General features: G+C 38.9%; 1 protein-coding gene across 20 annotated transcripts in view; it reads right to left on the reverse strand.

Moving 5' to 3' along the window:
* NRXN1 (neurexin 1) overlaps positions 1 to 25013 on the reverse strand; it is a 678674-nt gene that overhangs the window by 419096 nt on the left and 234565 nt on the right. For all 20 annotated transcript variants that reach the window (XM_034060547.1, XM_034060546.1, XM_034060544.1 and 17 more), the window contains one exon: positions 2032 to 2470. In XM_034060547.1, coding sequence (XP_033916438.1) covers positions 2032 to 2470 — 439 coding nt within the window. The remainder of the gene's footprint in view (positions 1 to 2031; positions 2471 to 25013) is intronic.

A 25013-nucleotide genomic window follows, 5' to 3' on the forward strand; every position in this document is an offset into this window, starting at 1 on the left:
ATATAACCCCCATTTTCAAGAAGGGGAAAACGGATGACGCAAAGAATTACAGACCAATCAGTCTCACCTCTGTGCCTGGCAAAATCCTGGAGCAGATTCTCCTGGAAAGCATGCTAGGGCACATGAAAAACAACAAGGTGCTTGGTGACAGCCAGCATGGCTTCACTAGGGGGAAATCCTGCCTGACCAATTTGGTTGCCTTCTATGATGGGGCTACAGATCTGATGGACAGGGGTAGAGCAGTTGATGTCATCTACCTGGACTTGTGCAAAGCATTCAACACTGTCCCACATGACATCCTAGTCTCTAAATTGGAGAGACATCAATTTGATAGGTGGACCTCTCTGTGGATAAAGAACTGGCTGGATGGCTGCACGCAAAGAGTTGTGGTTAATGGTTCAATGTCCACCAATAATGAGTGGTGTCCCTCAGGGATCGGTGTTGGCACCAGTTTGTTCAACATCTTTGTTGGTGACACAGACAGTGGGATTGAGTGTGCCCTCAGCAAGTTTGCCAATGACACCAAGCTGTACGATTTGGTTGATACGCTGGAGCGAAGAAATGCCATCCAGAGGGACCTTGACACACTTGTGAGGTGGGCTGATGCCAGCCTCATAAAGTTTAACCATGACAAATGCAAGGTCCTACACCTGGGTCAGAACAATCCCAGGCACAGCTACAGGTAGGGCAGAGAAGAGATTCAGAGCAGCCTCATGGAGAAGGACTTGGGGGTGTTGGTCAATGAGAAAATGAACATGAGCCAGCTTCAGTGTGTGCTTGCAGCCCAGAAAGCCAACTGTATCTTGGGCTGCATCAAAAGAAGCATGACCAGCAGGTCAAAGGAGGTGATCCCGCCCCTCTACTCTGCTCTTGTGAGACCCCACTTGGAGTACTGTGTGCAGTTCTGGGGTCCTCAACATAAAAAGGACATGGAACTGTTGGAACCAGTCCAGAGGAAGGCCACGAGGATGATCAGGGGACTGGAGCACCTCCCGTATGAAGACAGGCTGAGAAAGTTGGGGCTGTCCAGCCTGGAGAAGAGAAGGCTGCATGGAGACCTCATAGCAGCCTTCCAGTATCTACAGGGGGCCTATAGGGATGGTGGGGATGGACTATTCATTAGGGACTGTAGTGATAGGACAAGGGGTAACAGGTTAAAACAGAAACAGGAAAAGTTTAGATTGGATATAAGGAAGAAATTCTTTACTGTAAGGGTGGTGAGGCACTGGAATGGGTTGCCCAGGGAGGTTGTGAATGCTCCATCCCTGGCAGTGTTCAAGGCCAGGCTGGACAGAACCTTGGGTGACATGGTTTAATGTGAGGTGTCCCTGCCCATGGCAGGGGGGTTGGAACTAGATGATTTTAAGGTCCTTTCCAACCCTGATTATTCTAGATTCCATGGTTCTAAATTATATTATTTGCTGGTCAGAGGCAGGTGAAAACACATGAACTGGTTCACTAGTTAAATGCATTGTATGCTATCAGATTTCAGAGGCGTTTAAGATTTCTTGATTTTTACCCTTCTACCCTGCTACAGAATATGACCTCATACTGACAAAATACAGCAAGTCACTTATTTCCATTTCTGCTGATATGCATTGTTAGCCATTCATTAGCATATAATTTAATTATGCTGAGATCTGCAGACATGATTGGGAATTCTGTGTTGTTTCTGAGGGCAAGCTATTCCCTATGTTGGAGATTACTTTCAGTAACAATTTTTTGGTTTTATACTTGAAACTTGCCAGTTTAGCCATTTGGTGGAAGCAAGCACAGAGGGAGATTCCTGTTTGTTTCTGAAGTACACAGCACACTTACTTGCAAGATTAAGTACCCGATTACCCAATAAATTTTAATACAAGATATTTTACTCTGCAAGTCATTGTATTCTGGTACCCAACAGTAATGACTTCTTATATTTCCCTTACTTTTCAGATGATTCACAACTCTAATGATGGCAGCATAATATATACCATAATATATTTCCCAGATACAACATGAAAAACCATCTTGAATATTAAAGAAGCTTACCTGACCGTCCATCCCGTTGAAAATCCACATGGTACCATTCACCATCATTCACTTTCTTCTGCAAGGCTTTTATTTTTATAGTACCTGATCCCATGTCTAACAGCAGGTAGAGGTGGCCATCAAGCATTTCAATGGCAAAAAAGTCAACCTTCACCATCTGTGGGTGTTTGGCATCTTTTTGGTGCCTGGGTTTTCCATGACTGAATAGAATCAGGCCATTTGGCTCAGTTGTACGGAAGTCAAATGATATTGAGCCTGTTTTCTTGGCATTCCACTTTGGCAAAGAGATGAAAGACTCTGGTGTTTCGAATGTGATTGGATCTAAGGTTGCAACATTCTCACATTTAAATGCTACAACCCCATGAATCTTCATTTTAGGATCTCCTTGCTTGGCAAGTCGAGATAACTCCAACCTGACATCATTATTTTTATATACAACCTGCAAGCAAAGCAGAGAAGTTAAGAAGAGGAACTTGACCATTCTAACCAAACAGATATAACCCTGAACTAGTATTTAAAGGATAATCATGATGGTATATGAATATGATAATTAACATACACACAAAATTAAATAACTATTTCCATTGACTAATGATTTAATAATAGTTTTCATTAAACCAAACAAAGTTGCTCTAAAAATATCTCTGGAGTTAATTCAAACAATCTGAAAGAATCTGCACATTATTTATACTCTCAGTCACAAATTAGTTTGCATGGCCTTGAATGCTTAAAAGCCCTCTTCACAGCCACTCTGCTATGTTAGAGAAGTATTAGACGGTTTCTCCCTCTAAACCCTTTGTCACTGTCTTAACTCTTCCATCCATTGACAGAAAATGCCCAAAGGTCAGACACTTTATGATTTAATATCTTTTCAGTTTGTCCTTGGTGCTGAGGAATAGTAGCATCCATGGCATTCATGAAGCTATAAAATAAGGAAACTAGTATCATACTGATCAAACCAGGCAAAAACAGGACCATCTTTGAGCAGTTCAATTGGACAAAAAAAAAATAGACCCCCTTACATATTTTCCCTGACTGAAGACTTTTCTGATAAAACTTACAGATAATATTAATTTTAAATCCAATTGACCTCTACAGCAAATATTGCCACTTCAAATCACGTATTTAATCTGCCCACAGAATTCCGACATGATACAACCATCTGCCAGGGTTCTAGCCTTTATTGGGATATTCTGAGATTCTTGCTGTTTACATTGTCCAGGATACAAGGACTACTTAAATGAAGCTCCCCAGTGGCTGAGGTGTGCACAAGTATTTTGTCAATATTTTTTTATTATTCAATAAATTATATACTTAAGCTAAAATACCACTGAAGGGTTGAATATGACTGCATGGAGACAAGCTAAAAGCTTCCCTGTTTCTAAGGTTAAGCCTACATTAGAAAGCAATCTGGAGCAAAAGCAACAGCTCAGCAAATCAAAGCACTTTGTGCTGAGACTTCTTCATCTACAGATGCAGATATAGATCATGTCTGGCCCCTGATCCAATGTTTCAACTATACAATGTAGTCTGAAGCAGGGGAACAACCTCTGGTTTTGACCTTATAACCCTATTACAGGTTGGAAAGTGCTTAATGAATACTTTGGGTACAGCTTCTGGATTCAGTTCCTCTGAAGCCTAGTTTGAACACAAATGAAACCCACTCCAACATGCGCTAAGTGAAGGAGAGAGGAGATATACTGCAGAACTGTGCCATTGTTCGAAATCAAAACACCAGCAGACACAATCTAAGATGTCATACCCCAAAAGTGACAGCTGCTATTGAAAAACCATGTTTCAAGAAAATAGAACACTAATGAGATGATTGATAGATCAACAATTTTTTACTGTAGGAATTGTGTTCTTTCAGATTATATTTTTTTCAGATTATCCATCCAGCAAATCGCTTCATAAACCATGGCAGAATTATTCTACTGTATTAAAAAAGTCCATTTCTCCATCATATTTCAGAGTTCAGGATCAATACTGCTGTTCTCACTGAAGCTGGGTCTCAAAGAGAACAAAAAATCTGGCTTTGGATTCTTGACAGCAGAAGTGACATGCTGCCACAGAGAGGCAGGTAACATGTTGCCTTCTTTGAGTGAAGACATCAGAAGTGACTAGAATTGGACTAACTGTATCTTAAAGAATAAGGTACTGTATTTGTATGTACCAAATAGTTCTAGAACACTTCAGAGACTGCAGATTTCACAAAGGAATTCAGAAGAGCATTGTAGAATCAGCACATGCAAGTGATCTTTCATGGGGTGACTTTCTATCTTTAAAGAAAGCTAAAGAGCAGAAGAATGCAGCAAGAAGCCAGTAGCCTGGCAGCAATATTACTTAAGAGTATCATGAAACATTGGCCACCTTCTACAGCAAGAGAGATTTTTGAAGAGCTTCCATCTCATTTGAAGGAGTTACAGAGGGCAATCTTTCTACAATAGACTGAAAAGTGTTAAATGGAGACTGGAGAATATGATTTTAAAAAAAGGGAACAAAAGAGCTCTCATGAGAATTAAATCATGCTGTTGACAATGAAAGTAATTAAGGCAACAAAGAACATGAGGAGAGAATACTCTTCAGTTGCTTACTGAACAAAGGTAAGTACCAGGACAAGTAAATGGACAAAAAGAACCTCTTGTGTATGGAAAATTTCAAATTGTCTGATATTAATGAAGCTGGTTGACCAAATAATATAATAGCTGTTACAAAACCTGAGCAGACAAACAGAGCTTCTCTTCATTTCTACCATTTCTACCATTTTCTCCATAGGCTTTGAAGTCAACTCAGAAAAAATCCAGTTCAAGGACCTGAGGGACAGGGATATGGACGACAGTTTTCTTAACTTACCAGCAGCTCTTTGATTAGCTTAATATACAATATATGAGGGAAAAACTGTTCTTTAATATTAACTCACTACATTCTCCTTCCAATAGAGATGTGGATCCACAATTAATTACGTGAATATAACTGAGTCATATTCAGCCTTATCCTTCACAACTTACCAGTCAGTATCCTTATACTACTATGTACTTTCCTAGTGCTTTCCTAGCATCTATAGGGCTGCCCCTTGTAGTGATTTATGTACTCTCACACTCCCCCTCATGCTCGAACAACAGGATTTTCCTGCACATACAATTGCCAGCCATAAAGGAATTATACTGTGCTATTAAGAGCACCTTGAATTGGTCTTCTATTTACTGTATTCTTTCCTCTTAATATTAAGTTAGGTTCGAGAATAAATTTGTTTTGAGGAGAGAAAGGGAAGACCTACATATCTTTTTCCAATCAAGATAGGAGCTCCCTTTGCTACCATCTAGGCCAACCACATGCTGAGTTGTGCTGAGTCTTAACAAGTAAGTTCAGCTAAGAGACAGCAAATATTAACTTAAGCTCAGCACATCTTAACATGGTCTGTGGGCAGATTTGAGCACAAGCAAAATTAATTTATGTTTCCCAAAGATATATCATGTATATAATTTATTGTCCTAGTATGCACTGAATTCTAGGAATGTATTTAGAATTCACTACAGATCTACAGTCATCCTGGCAGGTGCCTTCAACAACCAAAAAAGTAGCTGATCAGCCAATGAAACTATATGAAACCAGCAGTGTATGGATGTATGAATGATGCTGAGAAAAGGTGAAGGAGAAGACGAGAAATTTACTGTTATTAAATTCAAACATAAAAAGTTGACATAAAAACATTAATATCAACAAAACCATACCATTTCTTTCTACTGACCTTATCCCATTACATTTAAAGTCATGGAAGATGTGAAAGAATACAGATTTCAACACCATTTTCAAAGTGCAGCCCCTTCCACATTAAAGATTTCTTTACTATGAATGAAGAAATGGCATTACTCAAATATTTTAGAATACCAACTAACTCTGCTAGCAATACCTTTTCAATCCCTGTGATTAAAAGCCTCCAAAATATTATGAAGCATTCCTTTCAATTACATTATTAAAACCAAACACAATCCTTAAAGACCTAATCACACCACCTAATTTTCAGTATCTACATTTCCTTGAGAATCAAAGAGAAACTACAAGTTCAGAGCACCTACATTATGACCTTGCTCTGAACAATTAATCTCTTTACTTACTGGGGCACGAGGAAAAAATAGTTTGATAATGGCAATTTTAATCATTCCCATCTCCAAACACATTAAAACAAAAAAGAATGATACAAATCTTTACCATAAGGGAGTATATTCATATTTTCATGAAAGCTGGATCACCTAGTGCAAACAATGGCAGATAATTCATTAAAATGGAGACTAGTATAATCCAAAATGGCTCAGGATAAGTGCTGCTGACCTACAATTTTATGCTGCACTGTGAAGTCTGAGGGAGACAACATACTGATGTCAGCAATCATAGCAATGGGACTTAGAGTAAGTGAAGCCTGAGGCAATTTAATCAGCTTGTTTTAACAGTCACTAGAATTCGCACGCTCATTGAGAACTACCTGGTGCATACAGCACCACATTCCCCTGAAATCCAACTGCAAAAGTGACCATTGAGAGTTACAATGTTGGGTGGAGTGGTTTTTTTTGGCATTTGATGGATGGGTTTTAAGTAATCCATTAATGTCAGCTTCTCATTTTGCTTATGTGCCTCAACTCATTTCCAAGCTCCAGAAATGAATATATCAAGGAACACAATAAACTACAGACTACTGACAAAACTTAGGGAGCCCCAGTTCAAATACCTGCAATGTGCTTTATTTCTGAGCACAGTGTAAACGAAAGCACACAATATGAATGACAACAGCTACTCAATTCTCTAGGATTATTCAGCTTTACAAACCAGCTTTGTTTTGTAAACATAGAGAAGAGATAAAACAGGTATAAAGAAAGCTCCAAGGAAATTGTATTCATTCTCAAATGCAATAGTTTTAATTTTGCTGAGGTGGACATGTGTGTGTATGCTAGAGTGGTGCATTTAGAATGGGGGTCATTTTGAGCATCAAAACAAAACCCAAGTGGTCATAGAATCCCACCAAGTGAGAGGTAGGCTCAGGACAACAGGACAGAGTTCCATAATGTTAGATACATAAACACCTGGAGAAAAACGACAGCATGTGCCATATTTTACATCAATGGTCTGAGAAACTGTCCTGCAAGTTTCAGCTCAAAAAAAGTTGCTTAATAGAGCTGTGGTGGGAGAGGGGGGAAGAATGTCTAACCAACTACATTGCCACAAACCCACAAATACATATATCTGGGAGTTTTATATTCTTCTCCCTCCTCTTGCTGTCCACTCCTGAACATCCGAAACTGTCGAGTGGAAACAGAGCACACGACTCTCCATGCAAATTGGACCTGACTCTTCCAGGGAGAGGGATTTTTTACAAGGGCCTGTAGTGATAGGACAAGGGGGAATGGGTTTTAACTGACAAAGACGAGAATGAGATGAGACATGAGGAGGAGATTCTTCCTGTAAGGGTGCTGAGGCCCTGGCACAGGGTGCCCAGAGAAGCTGTGGCTGCCCCATCCCTGGCAATGTTCAAGGACAGTTTGGACAGGACTTGGAGCAACCTGGTCTAGTGGAAGGTGTCCCTGCCAAGGGGGTTGGAACTGGATGCATTTGAAGGTCCTTTCCAAACCAAACCAGTCTGTGACTATATGGTTGCAGATAACAGACAGGAAAGGCTAGTGATTGCCAAAATCCAAAAGAGCACCAAACACCTCTTATATTACCCAATAAGGCGGGGGGGGGGGAATATTTAGTAACTGGAAACATATTGACTATATTAGGCCTGAGCTCTCTCAGGGCAGCAGCTTCTGAAAAACATAAAGGAGACTTGTTCAAGCCTAATAGATCACTCATGTAGCACAGCACAATGTTCTACTGTTTATAGCTTTAGATATCACAAGTATATTTTAGAATCTGACATACTCCCCATAGATAACTATGTCTTACAAGGCAGGAATAAAGGAATCACTGAAAGACTTTTTAATATTAGAAGCCAGGACTAGGAATCCAGGAACCTGGGTTTAACCTGCATCTGAAGGCCTCAGAGAGAGCATCTCCTTGCTTCTCTGTAAAATGGATATGCCATTTCCTCACAGGGTAGGAACTTGCATGAAGGTGGCAGTTTGCATTACCAACATCAGATCTAGTGGAGCTTCATTCAAAGCCAGTGATATTTACACACACGTTTCCCACAGGGTGTCATGATCCCCCTCCCTACCCCCCCATCCCCTTTCATATACTTTTTGAGGAGCATGGCAGGCACTATGACAGAAAGAGCACAAGAGTATGTCACTGCAGAACACAGAGAACACTGGCCATTTAAACAGAGAAATAAAATGTACCCAATCTGGTCAAAAGCTACACTCACTTAAAAGCTGGGCTTGAACAATCTGTGTCTCACGGTAAATGTGCCATGATGATACAGTCACTAGTGCTTTCATGCCACATGGAATGGCTAAACTAGGGACAATAAATTTGTGCTGTTATTGTTTCTGTAACTAAGCAACATGAACTGGACTCATCTTTTTTAATATTAGAGGATATATTGTACATCAAGCATTTAGAAAACTTCTGTTCACAGAAAAAAGACATACTTAAGGCACACAAAAAAAAGTTCTATTTAAACTGCTTATTATCATATCCCTACAAATGCCAGACAGACAAATGGATACCAAAAAAGAGGATGAAAAGTTAGTATCTTTATATGGAATCCCACTATGAATTCAGTAATAGTCTGCAGTGAACCTTCAGATGTACTATGTCAGAACCACCACTGTCCTAACCCCAAGGAACAGAGTAGAAAGACAAAAAAAAGAACAACCCAAAAACCAGAACAACAAAGAGCTCAGAATTTGGGACAGGAATGATACCATAATCACTCTAAGGCAATAATACAGTCAGAAATTAATCCAGTACTAACAGAATCAAAGTAAAAAGTAATAGGTATATTGTGAATGTTACAGGGCACCGTTTTGAGAAACCTTTACTTGTTTTTCTTTAAATTTACTGTGCAGTACTGGGAAAGTCACCTCAGTTTCACACATCAGTCACCTATTTGCAGAATTAATACCACTGTGATAGCTGAGCTTCAAGCAAACTGGTCTCTTCTGCTGAATTCTGAATGCTGATCTTAGAACGGTTTGTTTCCTTTCTCTCTTTGCCTGCCTGAATAGAGACATCTAAAGAGGATGCCAGGGAACGCTTTTTCATGTTCTAAATCACTGGCATATCATTCAACATGTTATATTAGCAGAAGTTAGGGGGGGAAAAAAACCAACCTTGATAATGGGATTGTTATGTTTTTCACCCTGCTGTGGCCACAAGTCTTTTGAAGATCTTTTTTCCCCTCTTCAATTGACTATTTTGTTATTCCTTGTATGCCCTGCTGTCAGCTGCCAGACTGCTAAATGTTTCTCACTGTGGTTGCTATGCTTTCCATTTTTACAAAACTGGTTCAAGGAGTGTTGCTTTTTTTTTATAACTTCCCATGCCAAAGACTCATAGAAATTTCTTGGCAACACCTAAACTGCAGAATTTTGGGACAAGTTGGTTCCACAGAAGCTCAATCAGCTCCCAAGTAGGAATAAAGCCTTTCCGAAGACATAAGGCATGAAACAAAGCCAAGAGAAACAAGAATCACCAAAAAGAAAACAATATGTATTATCTGAGGCAAAAGCAGCTTTACATTAGCACATTATAGGAAGTCTATGGAAGAAAATAGATTATATGCTGCCTCCAATGACTATTTGGGAAAAAAAAAGGCCTACAGGAGACTCAACTGTTGTGCTGGATCTCAGCCTTTTCCTCCCCTTTCTTTCATTGTTCAGCAGAGTTGCTAAAGACTGCAGAAGTCTCTTTCCCCATTAACCATTCCTGCCTAAACTCAAGCACAAGAACTCTTCAGGGACCACAAGAAAGAGGTGATGTGAGGCAGAACACAGCAATTACAATTATAGGGTTCAAGCCTTATTTCTTTAGCATAACATTCATAATATGCTAAACATTTCCAATCCACTTAAAGCTTTAACTTCAAGGCCAGAAAATACCGAAGAAACTTACAGGAAAAGATAAAAATAATGTAAATGTAAAAAAAAAATAATGTTCTAAGGAGCATCTCAACTCATGTGCACCTGAAAGGGCTGAGTTATCTTTATTAGGGTAGAAGTTATATGGGGGAAAAAGGAAGTAGCCACAAAAAATAAAAAGTATGAACTGCAAATTAAAGAGAAAAGCTAAAAAGGACCCAACACAGAATCTAAGTTTGGAAGGTCAGTGATCTGAAGACAAACCAACCAAAACTTGCTTAAAAAACATAATCCATTACCAATATACATAACCCTGAGTGTCTGCAAATATTTGAACACTTTTTTTCCATATTAAACACATTTGAAAACATCTATAAAAACAATGTTGGGCTCCAATTAAATGCAGAACATCAATTCTGCATATCCTTTGGTAAATGAGGGAGGTTTATTCCACCCCTCACTAGCTTTCCTTCCTTCCTTCAGCCTCTCACATCAGTTCATTAGTAAGCTGCCAACTTAGGGCTCTTAACCTTACTACTCCTACAGAATAATAAATACCCAACTGGCTTTTTCTTCCTCTTTTCTCTCACCTGCGTAGGTTGTTCTTGCATCTAGCTGAATAGCCAGCCTTTGGCTGTGGGTGTTCCTGGCTGCTTTCTGTTTTGGACTCATCTGCTCTGTTTCCCCGTTTGAAAGAACCTTCTGTTCCACTGAGGGGAAAATAGACCTCTAATCCTAGGCTGAAATGCAATGCCTGTTGTGTGAACTATGGCCAGCCTTCATGTAGAAAGCATCCTTCCTTCCTTTTGAGCTCTGCTAGATGACTGTCTGCTCAGGCAAGTTGGCTACTTGTTGACAAACTACAAAAACTTTCCTTCTCCTGTACTAGTAGCCAGCACAATACGTATCTAGGTTAGCAGCTCTCTGATTTTGGTTTGTTACACTTGATATAGTGACTATTTATGCAGTTGGCGAAACTCTGACCCATCATGATTACAGATTGTTTTGGGTTGGAAGGAACCTTCAAGCTCATCCAGTTCCAAACACCTGCAATGGGCAAGGACACCTGCCAGTAGTGCAGGTTACTCCAAGCCCAGTCCAAACTAGCTGTGGACTCTGTCAGCGATGGGGCAGCCACAGCTTCTCTAGGCAACCTTTGCCAGCACCTCGACACCCTCACAGGGAACAATTTCTTCCCAATGTCTCATCTCCCCTCTGTCAGGTTAAAGCCATTTCCCCTTGTCCCGTCACTACAGGCCTTTGTCAAAAGCCCTCTCCAGGCTTTCTGTTGGCCCCTTGAGGCACTGGAAGTTGCTCTAAGGTCTCCCCTTAAGGAGCCTTCTCTTCTTCAGGTCAAACAAGCCCAGCTCTCTCAGCCTGGCTCCACTGTTAATGATGGGTAAACAGTAAAAAACAAAAAGCAAACAAAAAACCACAAAACAATAGAAAAAAAACCCAAAACCCCACAATTCTGGTTCCCACCCCCTAACTACAGTGCTAACTTGCCTTTCACTGATAGAGCAACTTGCACTTTCCTGAAGACATCCAGGAAAATTCTTCCCTACCTTCACCTGCAATTTCTTGTGACTCCTTATAATCCTTTTAACACATCATTTTTGCTTTCCAGTACTGCAACTTCAGCAACTCTTCACATCAGCATTTTAAAACAACCTTTCCTTTCTCAGATACCCGAGGCAACTGGAAGCTAAGTTTTCTGTAGTACTTTTGCACATAGAGCTATTACTGTAACTCCAACACAACATACATGGTACCAAGTTGCAACCTGTTTTTCAGAGGCAGCTTTGCATTCACTATTGCTCAACCATAAGAGGTACACTGCAAGGCTACTGGACTGTGTGTTCCTGTGCACTTCATCCTGTGCTTACGTTCCTTTTCTAAACAACCTGTATTTCCTGAAATGATAGATAAAAAGCAATCCCTGCACAGAGATGAGAAAAAGCAGGTCTTTTCCATCTCATATGTTCACCTTTGAAGTACATTATGTATGGCCAAAAGCAATTCATAAATTTTCAAGAAAATTATTTAATTCATGGGATATTTCTAAAGCATCTCTTGTTTTTAAAGGCAACTTTGACCACAGCCTACAGGCCATGTTTATGTCAACATATTTTATGGAGGTTAAAACTGACCTCCAAAATAAACTTGCTGTACCAATCCAAATATTTATCATTATAATAACAAGGAACAGGGATGTATTATTTGATTCTCAAGATGATGCATCTAACTGCAAAGAGAGAATGCAGCAGAGCATACTTCAGTATGGTGTTTAAAGAATCCGATTCTGCAGCATGACCTCCAAGCCTGTGACTCTGATGTTAGCTTAGTGCTAAAGGACTGTCAAACAATAAAATCCCCTTCTGGCTCTGTACTAAAGAGGTCCTCAGGCTCAAGGAAAATCAATTCTTTTGACAGATAATCAGTAAAAACATATAATACTACAACCAACTTTGTCTAATAACATTCAAGAAGAGTAGCTTGCCACACAAAATGGACTACTAACAAGTACCTTTACACAAGCCATTACTGATTATTGTAATCTAATACATATGGAAACTTTCAGAAGTGTACTGTTCTGTAAATATAGGTTTCCTAAAATACTTTTGCTTACATAAAAATGCCTGCCACAATCAACACACAGAGTGTTTACTTGGAAAACAGTTCTGAAGAGCACTAATTCTTAGTAAAGGGCAGACAGTTCAGTTAGGCACTTCTCACATACCCATGTCACTGCATACATCAATTGAACGTCTCAGTGATGTTTTGACATTTGGTTTCACCTTTAATTATTATTTTTTTCTATTTCAAACAAACACTTCAAATATAGATTTTATAACAAGCATGTTTTGAAATGTTTTGAAATATCACTTCAGAAAAGGAGGGGAGGGAATAGGCTCCACCTTGGGCAAAAAGGATACTCTGACTATTTTCACTGAAACACTTTATTGGGACAACATACAGGACGTGTGCTGAATTATACATAAATAATCACAAAGAGTATGCGTGACATCTAAAGAAAGAATTTAGCCACATTTAAACTACTACTGCTCGTGCTCATCTCAGTGTGACTCCACTAAAAACAAACAAACAAACAACTACACAAAGAGCCATAGCCTGCATTATCTTCGAAAAAGTTTACCAAAATTATTTAAGATTATCTTTTCTGTAGTGGGGGCTTATTCCCAGGGACACCATGATTTACTGGTTAAAGACTACAAGAAAACCTATTACAAAAGCACAGAACAGTTTGGGTTGGAAGAGACCTTAAAGTTCATTCAATTCCAAACTCCCGCACAGGCAGGGACACCTTCTACTAGAGCAGGCTGCTCTAAGCCCCGGTGTCCAACCTGGCCTTGAACACTGTCAGGGATGCGGCAGCCACAGCTTCTCTGGGCACCCTGTGCCAGGGCCTCAGCACCTTCAGAGGGAAGAATTTCTTCCTCATGTCTGAACTAAATCTCCCCTCTGTCAGGTAAGAGCCATTCCGCCTTGTCCTGTCCCTACAGGTCCTTCACAAAAGCCCCTCTCGAGGCTTTTTGGCAGCCCTTGAGGCACCAGAAACTGCTCTAAGGTCTCCCTGGAGCCTTCTCTTCTCCAGGCTGAACAAGCTTGAAGTTTCCTTACTTTCTGTGAAGGGTTCTGCATTACACATGATTATTCAGTATGCACAAACATCATATAAGACCTTGACCCAACATTCAAGTATTACTTCAAAAATAAGACCCTCTCATTTGAACCCTGCCAGTTTTATATGTAAGAAAAGCTAATGGCTGTATACATCATATAAGACCTTGACCCAACATTCAAGTATTACTTCAAAAATAAGACCCTCTCATTTGAACCCTGCCAGTTTTATATGTAAGAAAAGCTAATGGCTGTAAGGCTACATGCAACTATGTGCTATTTTAAATTCTCAGGGAAAAAGAGATACTTAAAATGAAGTTTTAGATTAGAATCATGGAATGGTTTGGACTGGAAAAGACCTTAAGATCATCTACTCCAACTCCCTTCCATGGGCAGGCACACCTTTCCACTAGATCTGGATGCTCAAAGTCCTGTCCAACGTGGCTATGGAAATGAATCAAAACCTGATTAATCAGATTAAAACTGTTTCCAAATTGAACTATAAGAAAATTGGTTGATAGTGAATCCTTAATTTCTGAGTCAAACTTTAAGCTTTCTTTCAGGCTGTGCAAGAATATTTAAAAAGGCATCAGTACAAATTCAGATGATGAGGACTGTAAACTAAAAATGTCTTTCTTCTTTTCCTCCCAAAGTTCATCTTGACAGAAACAGCACAGCTGACCTGAGAAAAAGCAAGTTATGACCAGTAACCCAGTGCAGGATTTTTTTACCTTCCTCCCTCTTGGACCTCTCAGCACAGTCCCCTACCTGAGTAGGGCAATATGCTTACAAACGACCAGCTTAGAGACTAAAATTCTTAGTATTAATAATCATTGACTCAACAGATACAGCAGTCTCATGGTAGGATTTCTGCTGCAAACCAGGCTATTTCTAGATCTGTCTCACAGGAATGACGAACTTGACAACTTCTATACTTCCTAGCAGCTTCCTCTAAGCTTATAAGAAAAGAGAGGATAGCATACTGACTAACATGACTTATACTTGCAATATCTGTTCTTAACCATTACTTAGCTGAAGATTGATGTTTACTTCATATCTGAGTAAGACATTGTAAAACATCTTTTTCAACTGCGTAAGTGGCATAATGAATTACACTGCAGGTTTCTATGACTAACCTGGGCCCAATTTACAAAACATCTTTAGGTGCCAAGTTCTATAGGTTAAGGGTTTGGGGTATTTTGATAAGAGAAAAGAGACTGAAAAAATTGTGCTCCTGGTTATATCTGCTATAATTTTTTAGCTGAAGCAAGACTGATTAGAAGGTTTCTTACCAGTTTCAGAACATCAGCATTTCAAGTCTTGATAAGAATGGAACCTCCAGACACAAAAATAACTAAGACACCAACAAATCTGTACGGGATACAATCTTCACAACCAATAGAGGTCTCAGTTGACATCAACATACACTTCCTTTTTTTAGGCTGATACATATACACAGCTGCAAATACCTGAAAAACTGGCCATGGACTTGGAATTCAAGCATTCCAGAAAGCTATTTGTATTTAAGTAAAATATGAAAGATACCCTGAAAATTTCCCTGACAGAGGGGAGATTGAGATGAGACATTCGGAAGAAATTCTTTCCTGTGAGGGTGCTGAGGCGCTGGCACAGGGTGCCAGAGAAGCTGTGGCTGCCCCATCCCTGGCAGTGCTCAAGGCCAGGTTGGACGGGGCTTGAAGTAACCTGCTCTAGTGGAAGGTGTCCCTGCCAAGGGGGTTGGAACTGGATGAGCTTTGAGGTCCCTTCCAACCCAAACCATTCCAGGATTCTATGATTCCATGAAAATACAATCCTGCAAGCAACCACAGATATTAAATTCCTCCAAAATATTAAGCAGGGGAAAAAAAAAACCCAAAAAACCCATCAAAACATTCATTTATTTTCAATATTAGAATTCTGAGAAAGAAATTAAAGATGCTAGAACACATCACCTGGAGCAATAATCACTATTACTGTTAATCTGTTTTCTAGTGAACAAATGAAAACAGGAGATTTCAGCAGCTTTCAACAGATTCTGCTGCTCTGGATCAGCTTAGATACAGACAAAGGCAAGAGAGTATGACTCTATTAAGTGACATGAACACAGCAGCGGCTGACCTGCACCTTGTATCATGTAAAAAAAAAATGTATATACTGAGCACATAGGATGAAAAGGGAAAAAGATTCAAATTTGGTTTTCCATCTTTTGAACATAAAATTAGCACTATCAGTATAAACTGCCTGGAAAGGAACATGCTGTCCTTATGGTAATTATGTTAAGTATCCCTTCTAGAGGCCCAAGAAATTCACAGTCATATCCAAGCTCTGGCATCTCTGCACATACAAAGTAAAAACATAAAGGGGAAAAAAGGACATGAAAACAAATAAGTTCACAGTGACTGAACAATGGTGCTGCTGAAGGGACCAAAACATCTTGATGAGTACTTTTAGTTTTTTCCTCTTAGGAGTAATATATAATTGATAACTTAATACACATCACTTCCAGCCTCCACAGCAGGAGACCTACATCAGAAGTTTATAAACACTGAAGGCTATTCTGTATGAAATAGGTGTCCTTCCTTCTGGTATTTCAAAGGGTAAATATTCAAAGCATCCTCTGTGCTGAAGAGGAATTAGTTCTTGAAACCTCCCCAGCCTTCTTTGATTGGTTTCAGCTTGTGCCTATGCAAAACATAGACAAGTACTGGAAAAAAAATACTGTTAGCATATAGGAAGCAGTGTTTTTTCTGAACTTCAGATCTTTTAAGAAAGTACATTCCTACAAACTTCTGTGCTCATTCCCTTACGATCATTGCAAGTTGTCCATTTTTAAGTCAATATTAATATCCAGAACACTTACAAATTTTAGAATGGAGGAAAACACAGACTAGGATTAAAAGATGAAATCCTGGTCACAGTGAAATCACCTCCAGAATTCCCTTCCCAAACACCCCTCCTTGCCAGAACACAAACATCCTGCATCTTACACACTCCCCCTACTTCACTCTCGTCTTTAAGGCAGAATATTTCACCAAAGTGTAATGAATCATGTATATAAAATATGTTACAGGATACTGATGAACACAAACTCACTATAATCCACTGAGTAGGATATATGAGAAATGTTACAGAACTTCTTTGGATGAGTGAAAATCTGTAACAACACATCTCTAAATGATTCACAGAAATTACTTGTAGAAAACCTATTAAGTTCTCCAGCATAGCTCTCCAGAAACAGCATGCTCCTCCATAGAGTAGCTTTTGCTTCTTTATACAACCTCCTCTAGTATCTTGGTGAAGACAGAGACAGGGCTTTTACCAGTACCCTTGAGAGAAAGGGCTCCACTACGTAAGCTTTTCTCACTGTCTATCATTTTTTACCTAATACTCAGCCAATCTGAATTTTCATTTTATTAATCCCACTGCATGACCCCCCTTGTGCTTCTGTGCTTCACCATTTTTATTCTTCAGGTATTTATAGTTATTGTTAAGGAAAAAAAAACAGGTATTTACCCTCAGCAGATCCATTTCTGTGCCTGAATGCTGCCTGTCTGTCTTGGAATGCAGTATTTCTTTGCACATTACTAATAATGGTTAATTAATTTTCAAAGAAATTAACAGATGTTGTTGCTAGGGAAAATAAAAGCCCATACAGAAAACTTCCCCACCCCACACACTTCCCTATGAACAACATCCTCACCCCCATAATTTGCTGTTTCATCATCAAAAAGGGTTTATAGAACTGAGTTTTTCAGATAAAGAAAGCAAACAATTACCAGCTCAATATTTTGCAAGGAACAATAATTTTATATATAATTATTTTGATACCTAGTCCCAAGCACGAATTATTATTAACACACTGTATTAGCAAAACACAGTATGTAATCAAAGTACCTTGGAGGTGATGGATGCTTTGGTGATGTTCCGATTTCAAATGCTTCAGAACAGATTCCTTAAAAAGGAAAATCATCTTGCTTTCCAACTCTCATTTTTCCTTATTGCCTCTCAACTTCAGTAGAGGCCCAATCTCAGAAACACACATCCTGCACTGTTCATACTCCAGATGTAATTATCCTTGTAGCCACCTTTTAAGTACTGGCATAGTGTGACAAGGAACCTCCCCCCTCCACCCCCCCCGGCCAGACTCATCTCTTCCCCAGGGAGTAAAGACTCCTTCAGTGTCTCCCTTCTGACATCTCCAGTTCAGCATCACTGGCAAACTTAGTGAGGGTTTTTCTATCACAACGTTAGATCACTTATGAAGATGCTGAACAGTTTAGGGCCCAGCATTCACCATCCTTTTGGGACCCCACTTGTGACAGGCTGCCAGCCTGAGTGAAAACCATTTATTAACACCTTCCAAGTGCAACCTGTTAGCCAATTTCCTACCTACCACACAGACTACCCATCTAATCTGTCTTGCTTCTTTGTGTAGAAGGCAGCCATATGACACAATCCCTTAGGCTTTGCTGAAGTCCAGGTAAACAATACCCACTGCTTTGTTGAAGAAGGTGATCTGTTAGTCAGCTCCTAGGTTTTGCTAATTTTCTCATCTGCTTTCTGTAAACACCTATCCACCTCATTCAGGTTAGTATTTCTTTATATAACTTCTGAAGCATTTGGCAATCATGGAATGGTTTGGTTGGAAGGGACCTTAAAGTTCATCCAATTCCAACTCTCTGCCACAGACAGGGACACCTTCCACTAGAGCAGGTTGCTCTAAGCCCCACCCAACCTGGTCTTCAACACTGCCAGGGATGAGGCAGCCATATTTTCCCTGGGCAACCTGTGCCAGGGCCTCAACACCCTCACAGCAAACGATTTTTTCCTAAACCATCTCCGTAAAACCTGTTGTGAAGCCTACATTCATGTGCTTCCCATTCATCACTGCATGTCTGGTTTCACGTTCCAAGTACTCAGACCCACAGGTGAAGAGATTCTACAATCCTTAACCCATGATCTAACTTTGAGCTTCCTTGTCAAAGCTGCTTTAAATACTCCCTTTTCATATTGCATTCCTTTAGTAAAACAGATATCCCAGAAGCTCATCTATTTCTAACCCAAACTCTCCCTTTGAAAACCTGCAGAAAAATACACTGTGCTCTTCTTCATTCTAGCAAAGTACACTGATGGTCCTTCTTGATTTTAACGTTGGTTTTGCACTGTTCTTTACTCACTGTAGTTATTTTCTGTTCACCCTGAAGTTCACAGTTTTTAATCAATCAGTAAATTCCATTTATTACTAACATAAGCCAACTTTCTGGTCACTAATGTTGTAGCTCTCCAACTTTCCCCATTTTCACTCACTTCCTTTCATGTCAGCAAGAAATGGATTCAGGATGTCTCTTCTGGCATCCTCTGCTTTCCATTTAGTGAATTTGACTTCCCTGTAATTTATGAATTTCCTTGCTAATTTGCTGAAAGTGCTACCGAGATGCAGAAAGTTAAAAACATTCCATGAGCATCCTTTGATATGGAGTATCTTCAGAAGAGACAGAATTTCTTCAGCACTTGAAATACGTCTAATATTAGTCTGCTTTGTTTGTATTTCTTCACTGGAAAATTAGTCAGTAGTTTCCTAGGACTGTTTTTAAATATCATGCCAAGCCATTTACTTGTTGCATTTCTGTTTGCCCTATACAAATTCTGTTACATTAATGTATATCCATATCCATTAAAAAAAAACTACCTCATTAAGTTCATCTGAACCACTAATGGAGTCCATATATACTTCCATGAGAAACTCACTTGCTCTTCTGGGGCATTTCTCTATGTACAGCAAAGGTGCTTCATGGCTCTTAATGCTTTTTTTCACAATACCTCCATCTTCTCACTTTTACTGTCATAGTGAATGTATAAGCCAACTTACCTGAATTAAGTAACATTTCCTTTACTGTCTTCACCACTTAAAACACCACTTAACAAGACACACAGGATTTCAATTCAGGAAGCAAGTAGGACACATAGTCATGTATTTTCATATTCATTGTATTAATTTATATTAATTTAGTTACTTCTCTGATTATCCTGAAAAATCTCAATGTACTTTAGAAACATAATAAATAAATAAATAAATGTGCCATTCAACATTCTGGCCACAGCCAGCCCAAAACTGATGGGATTTTTTGTTTCAGTTTGAGATTTATTTTTAAGTGTCAATCAAAGATTTTCCACAGTGAAGTCTTGCTATAACTCCTATTAAGTTAGTGGGAGTTAGTGTCAATTACATCAGACTATGAATCATAACTAATTAGATGGAGATCTGTCTATTAATCAGCCTAGGATATTCAGGAAAACACACTGAGATGTAACAGCTAAATTCTGAATGTGCATACTTAAAAGCCAGTAGTTAAAATATTGCACCACATACCCAAATAGTCTCTTTATATTTGTGTTTATTATGTTGCTTGACTGGAAACATAGATTTATGCCAGATAGAAAATTGAACCTTCAAATTAAAAGGTTCCTGAGAAGTTTAAGAACCTCAGAAAAAAATCTTGAAGGCTCCTGGTGGATTGTCAGTTAAACATGAACATTTGGCAGTGCAACCTGAACAGAAGAGGAATATAAAGCTGAACCAAAACAGGAAAATGAAGGATGAAAAAAGTTAGAGAAGATACAGAGAAAATCAGCAATAGTGAAGACTGGAAAATATACTTCGCAGAAAAATATAAAGCACTCAGAGCATGAGATTTGACAATTAAGTGGGCAACTGTCATAGTTCAAAAGTACACACATAAAGTAGGTAACAGGGGAAAATACACTGAAAGTAGATAAATTCAGGTGTGAAGATCCACACTTAGAAAAAGGAGGCCATTTAACCACTAGAAATATTTCCTGTCACATGTAGTAGATTCTATATATCTTTATATATATATTAAAAAGTGGAACAGTGACAACCAGTACTGTGGCTACTGGATCTGAGAAAAACTACTTCAACTACACCAAATGACCTAATTTTGTACAGGAAGCCATGTCAGATTATCAGTCCTCAGAAACTGTGACAGTTTCAATTAACAGAACACTAAAGGACAGGGATAATCTTAAAGACTATGAGTGTCAAACTTCTGGTTAAATTTAATACAGATATAAATAGGTCAACATAGCTAAAGATGTCACCATACTTGGTTAATGTTAGCTGAATAAATCACTGCTGCCTACCAAAAGCCCCTGCATTCTTTGGCCAACAGCAAAATAACTTTCTGCTTTGCAGATCTATGGCTTCAGCCATAGAAACATTTCATAGCATTTTGCAACCTGGAATTATCCTCCCATATGATGCACTATATGTATTAGCAGAAAAGAAGCCATAGAGAATCAAGTTTTACAAAGCTTCAGGTCAGGAAACAAGCTGCATTCAACATTCTGCAGAGACACACAGATGCTTCATGAGTCCCTTGCAAACCAATTTAACCATTACACATAGAAATTTCAAAAGCAGTATCTGGAAATGTAGGTTCCAGATTGTTCATGATCATAATGCCTCCTTAAACATGAGTACCACATTTATGTAACACAAAAGAGAGAGTGCTCCCTCTACTTAATGACTGAAATTGTTCTTTTAGTGCATTGTGATGATAGCAGTTTTGATTCTGCATTGTTGAGATCAGTGGAAGCTTCTCCATTTTCTGAGTGCTGGCAGCACTAACTCCAATAGCAAAAAAATATTAAGTAATGCATTTAGAAATAATATAAATACAATTTATTCTGATGGAAGGTACACAGATGATGTGAGTTTACATCTTTCTTCAAATTATTCCTGGATATACGTTCGTAAGAGCCTCTGCCCGTCCTCCACTAAAGTTCAAAGTCTACCAGCCAGCAATCAAATTTTAATGCAAAGGATTCACTCTTGCTAATAACCGGACAGCCACATTTGCAAAATAAATCTACCACTCTAAGTGCACAAGCTTTCCAGCTGTTTTAACAACTGCCATAGCAGAAGCCCTCTTTGATAACCAACATCCTTCAACCCACACTTTCTGAAATCTTCCCGATTTCTGTAGGTGACTCAACTGACACAATGAAAGGAGGCAAAAGTGAAAGCTACTCAACGCTACTGCACCCCATTACATCCCAAAGAGCAAATGGACAGATTGCTTCCCTGAGAAAAGCTGTAGGGGTTTAGGGTCAGTTTGGGTATTTTTGTTTTGAAGGGGTTTTTTTTATAGGTGACAAACTACACCCAGTAACCCCTTTCACATTTAGATTGCAAGCAACCATACAAACATTACCACATGTAGAAACCTTTTATTCTGTAGTACGACTTTTCTTCTGGGAGAAAGAATCAACCTGGTCTACTGTAATGTGTCCCTGCCCATGGCAGGGAGATGGAACTAAAGGAGCTTGAAAGGTCCTTCCAACCCAAATCGTACCATGATGCTATATGCAAGTGCTGAGCAAGGAACTAAAGTGGGACATATCCCTACTTCACATCTGGGTATCAAATTTGCAGCATTGGATCGATACATAAAAGCACAGACACTTCTTCCTGAAAGGCAAGTCCTAATGTATTCCAGGAAATAGGAATGAGCTCTCCTTGTATCAATATAAGACCAATCATACTTAATTAGGTCCCATTATGCCTTGCATACCTATTTAAGGAAAGCCATGTGGTCATCAGGCAAAGGTGTTACTGAGAAAACTGTCACTGCTATGAAAATGAACTGCCATGCTTTATTCTCTATCTGTAACAACAAACTCCAATATCTGTTAATGATTCAGGACATGTTTGCAAAAGTTCTCTTCACAAACTTACGGTGAATGAAGAGAAACATCTTTACAACATCTAAGGCCTTACCTGCTTTCACCGAAATAAAGAAAAAAGTCTCTTTGATTAAAGCTACATCTTTCCCCCTCTATTAAACAGACATACAGTAAAATCATCAATTATCAATCTTTAGAACAAGTTATTGCCAAAACCAAGAAGTTCGAACAGGAAAGAATTAAGGTATTTCTTCTTTCACTATCTGCTGATAAAGCTTTACTCTTCTCCCTACCAAACAGGAAAATCCTTATGCTACATGTAACTCTCATTCCAAGAATGTTAAAAAGCAGAATAACATGACAAAGGCCTCCTGCTCTTGTATTAACTTAGATCTTGATCCGAGTTACCTTGTAAGACAGTAGAGTTCCACTGACACAGATCTAATTTTAATTAGAATTACAATTAATATTTTAGTATTATATTTAATCTTCATTAGCTACAGATGCAAATATTATTTAAAAGCTTCAGACTAAATCTTCATTTCTATTCCATTATATTTACTACTACTGAACTTCTTGTCACTGGATACACCAAACTGAATGAAGCAGAAAACACATTCCAATTCTCAAAGGTGCTTTCCCCCCCTCATTTTTTACCATATTAAGGTTAAAATGCTTCACTTGGATACACTCAAGTGTATTACCCTAGTTATCCATGTAGATTAAATACTGCTGGATACTCTCCATATTACAACTTTATTTTAAAAGCTGCTTAAAAAAAAAAAGCCTGAGATGGTGAATAGTTCACTCTGTTAACTATGGGACAGTGTAAAATGCACAAACATCTGTTCAAGTCCAAGTTTTTCCTTATGAAATAAAATTTCCAGACATATCATGCCGGGTTACTTCATTGCTCTCTGACTAAAAGTGCACAACATTAGAGGTAGCTGATATGAATTATAGGTGCAGTGGTTAAATCGGGAAGTCGTCAGAAGAACCACTGCATGAATTTCCTCTGGCATAATTTCAGTGATATCCCTATATCACCAGCTTTTAGGTATTTCAAATTGAACTATATCACTGGAAATATGTTCAAAAGCAGAAGAAAGTGAGCAGGTCAATACAAATAACCAAGAGATAAAGACAACGCCATACAAAGCAGCAAGAAACCAATAGAGAAAGTCAAGAGCGTAGGCAGAAAAATCTTTTTGTCAAATCTTTGGACCATCACAGCTAATAGGTAAATGTCAGAAAAAGGGGGAGGAAGAAAAGACAGAGCTAATATATCCAAGGAAGCCAATAGCTATTAAAAAATATTAATAGTAAACTACTGACAAGTTTTGTCTTGTTTAGAAAGAGAGACTATAACAGTGAGCCTACTTAAGCTGCCAAGTAGAAAAGAAAATGAACAGTATCACAGTACAGAAATCACAAAGAAAATCAACAGGAAAGGCTTTTTGGTATTTTCTACATAACTGGGAGCACATATAGGAAACAGTATAATACTCCAGAAGAATACATGCCTGTGCTTTCTGTCCATTCAAAACTGCATTATATAAACAGGCAATATTTTTTAAACACACTAAAATTTTGACATGAACTCCATAGGGATCTGATCTCATTCTAACTGTCAGTTGTCCCTGTGACGTCTACAGGAATGTAGAATCATTTAATAGTTGAAAAAAGGTTGCTTTTGATCCTGGGAAGTCAGACAAACCCTCAGATTTGCTTTGTATGCACTGGAGTAGTATTCAATATTTAACAGCAGAAGCCTGAAAGAAACCTTTCACAGTTAAAAAAATGATCCATAAAAAACAAGCAAAAAGATCCACAGAGAAACAAAATCCTTCTTTACAGTCTGAAAACTTTCTTCAGTATTTATTCAATAGGTTCACATAGAGAAAATTGGCATAAGAGAGGGAATAAAAGTCAGCTGAAAAACTCTTCAGTTCAAGATTCAAACCAAAATTGGTGTCATTACCTCAATATATGGAACCTATCATCCATAAATGTGTTTTATTCTTCTCCTATAGCATTCCTTCACCCTTTAACACCTTTCAACAGACAGGAAAAAGGATTCTAGAAACACTGCTCATTCAGAAAAATCACCCTGTTCTCGATCAATATCAATTCAGAAGGCTGGTGCTCTCGCTCACATTAAATAAAACAGCACATCATAAAAAAATCCTTTGTAAAATAATTCCATCCGTCCCAATGGGCACAAACTCATAAAAAAATCCTTTGTAAATAATTCCATCCGTCCCAATGGGCACAATCTCAGAGTGGCATGCAAGAGTATTGGTCTTCAGACTGCCAGATTTAAAAATGGTGCAATACTGGTCATTTGAGAGTGTCATAGCTGGCCCCCCTTCTTCATTACAGAATTAGGGGGAATGGCTTTAAACTGATAGAGGAGGAAATTAGGAAGATATTCTTCCCTGTGAGTGTGGTGAGGCCCTGGCACAGATTGCCCAGAAGCTGTGGCTGCCCCATCCCTGGCAGTGTTCAAGGTCAGGTTGGATGGGGCCTGGAACAACCTGCTCTAGTGGAAGGTGTCCCTGTCTGTGGCAGGGAGTTGGAACTGGATGAGCTTTAAGGTCCTTTCCAACCCAAACCAGT

The sequence above is a fragment of the Melopsittacus undulatus genome, chromosome 3 (assembly GCF_012275295.1).
Source record: "Melopsittacus undulatus isolate bMelUnd1 chromosome 3, bMelUnd1.mat.Z, whole genome shotgun sequence".
NCBI lineage: Eukaryota > Metazoa > Chordata > Aves > Psittaciformes > Psittaculidae > Melopsittacus > Melopsittacus undulatus.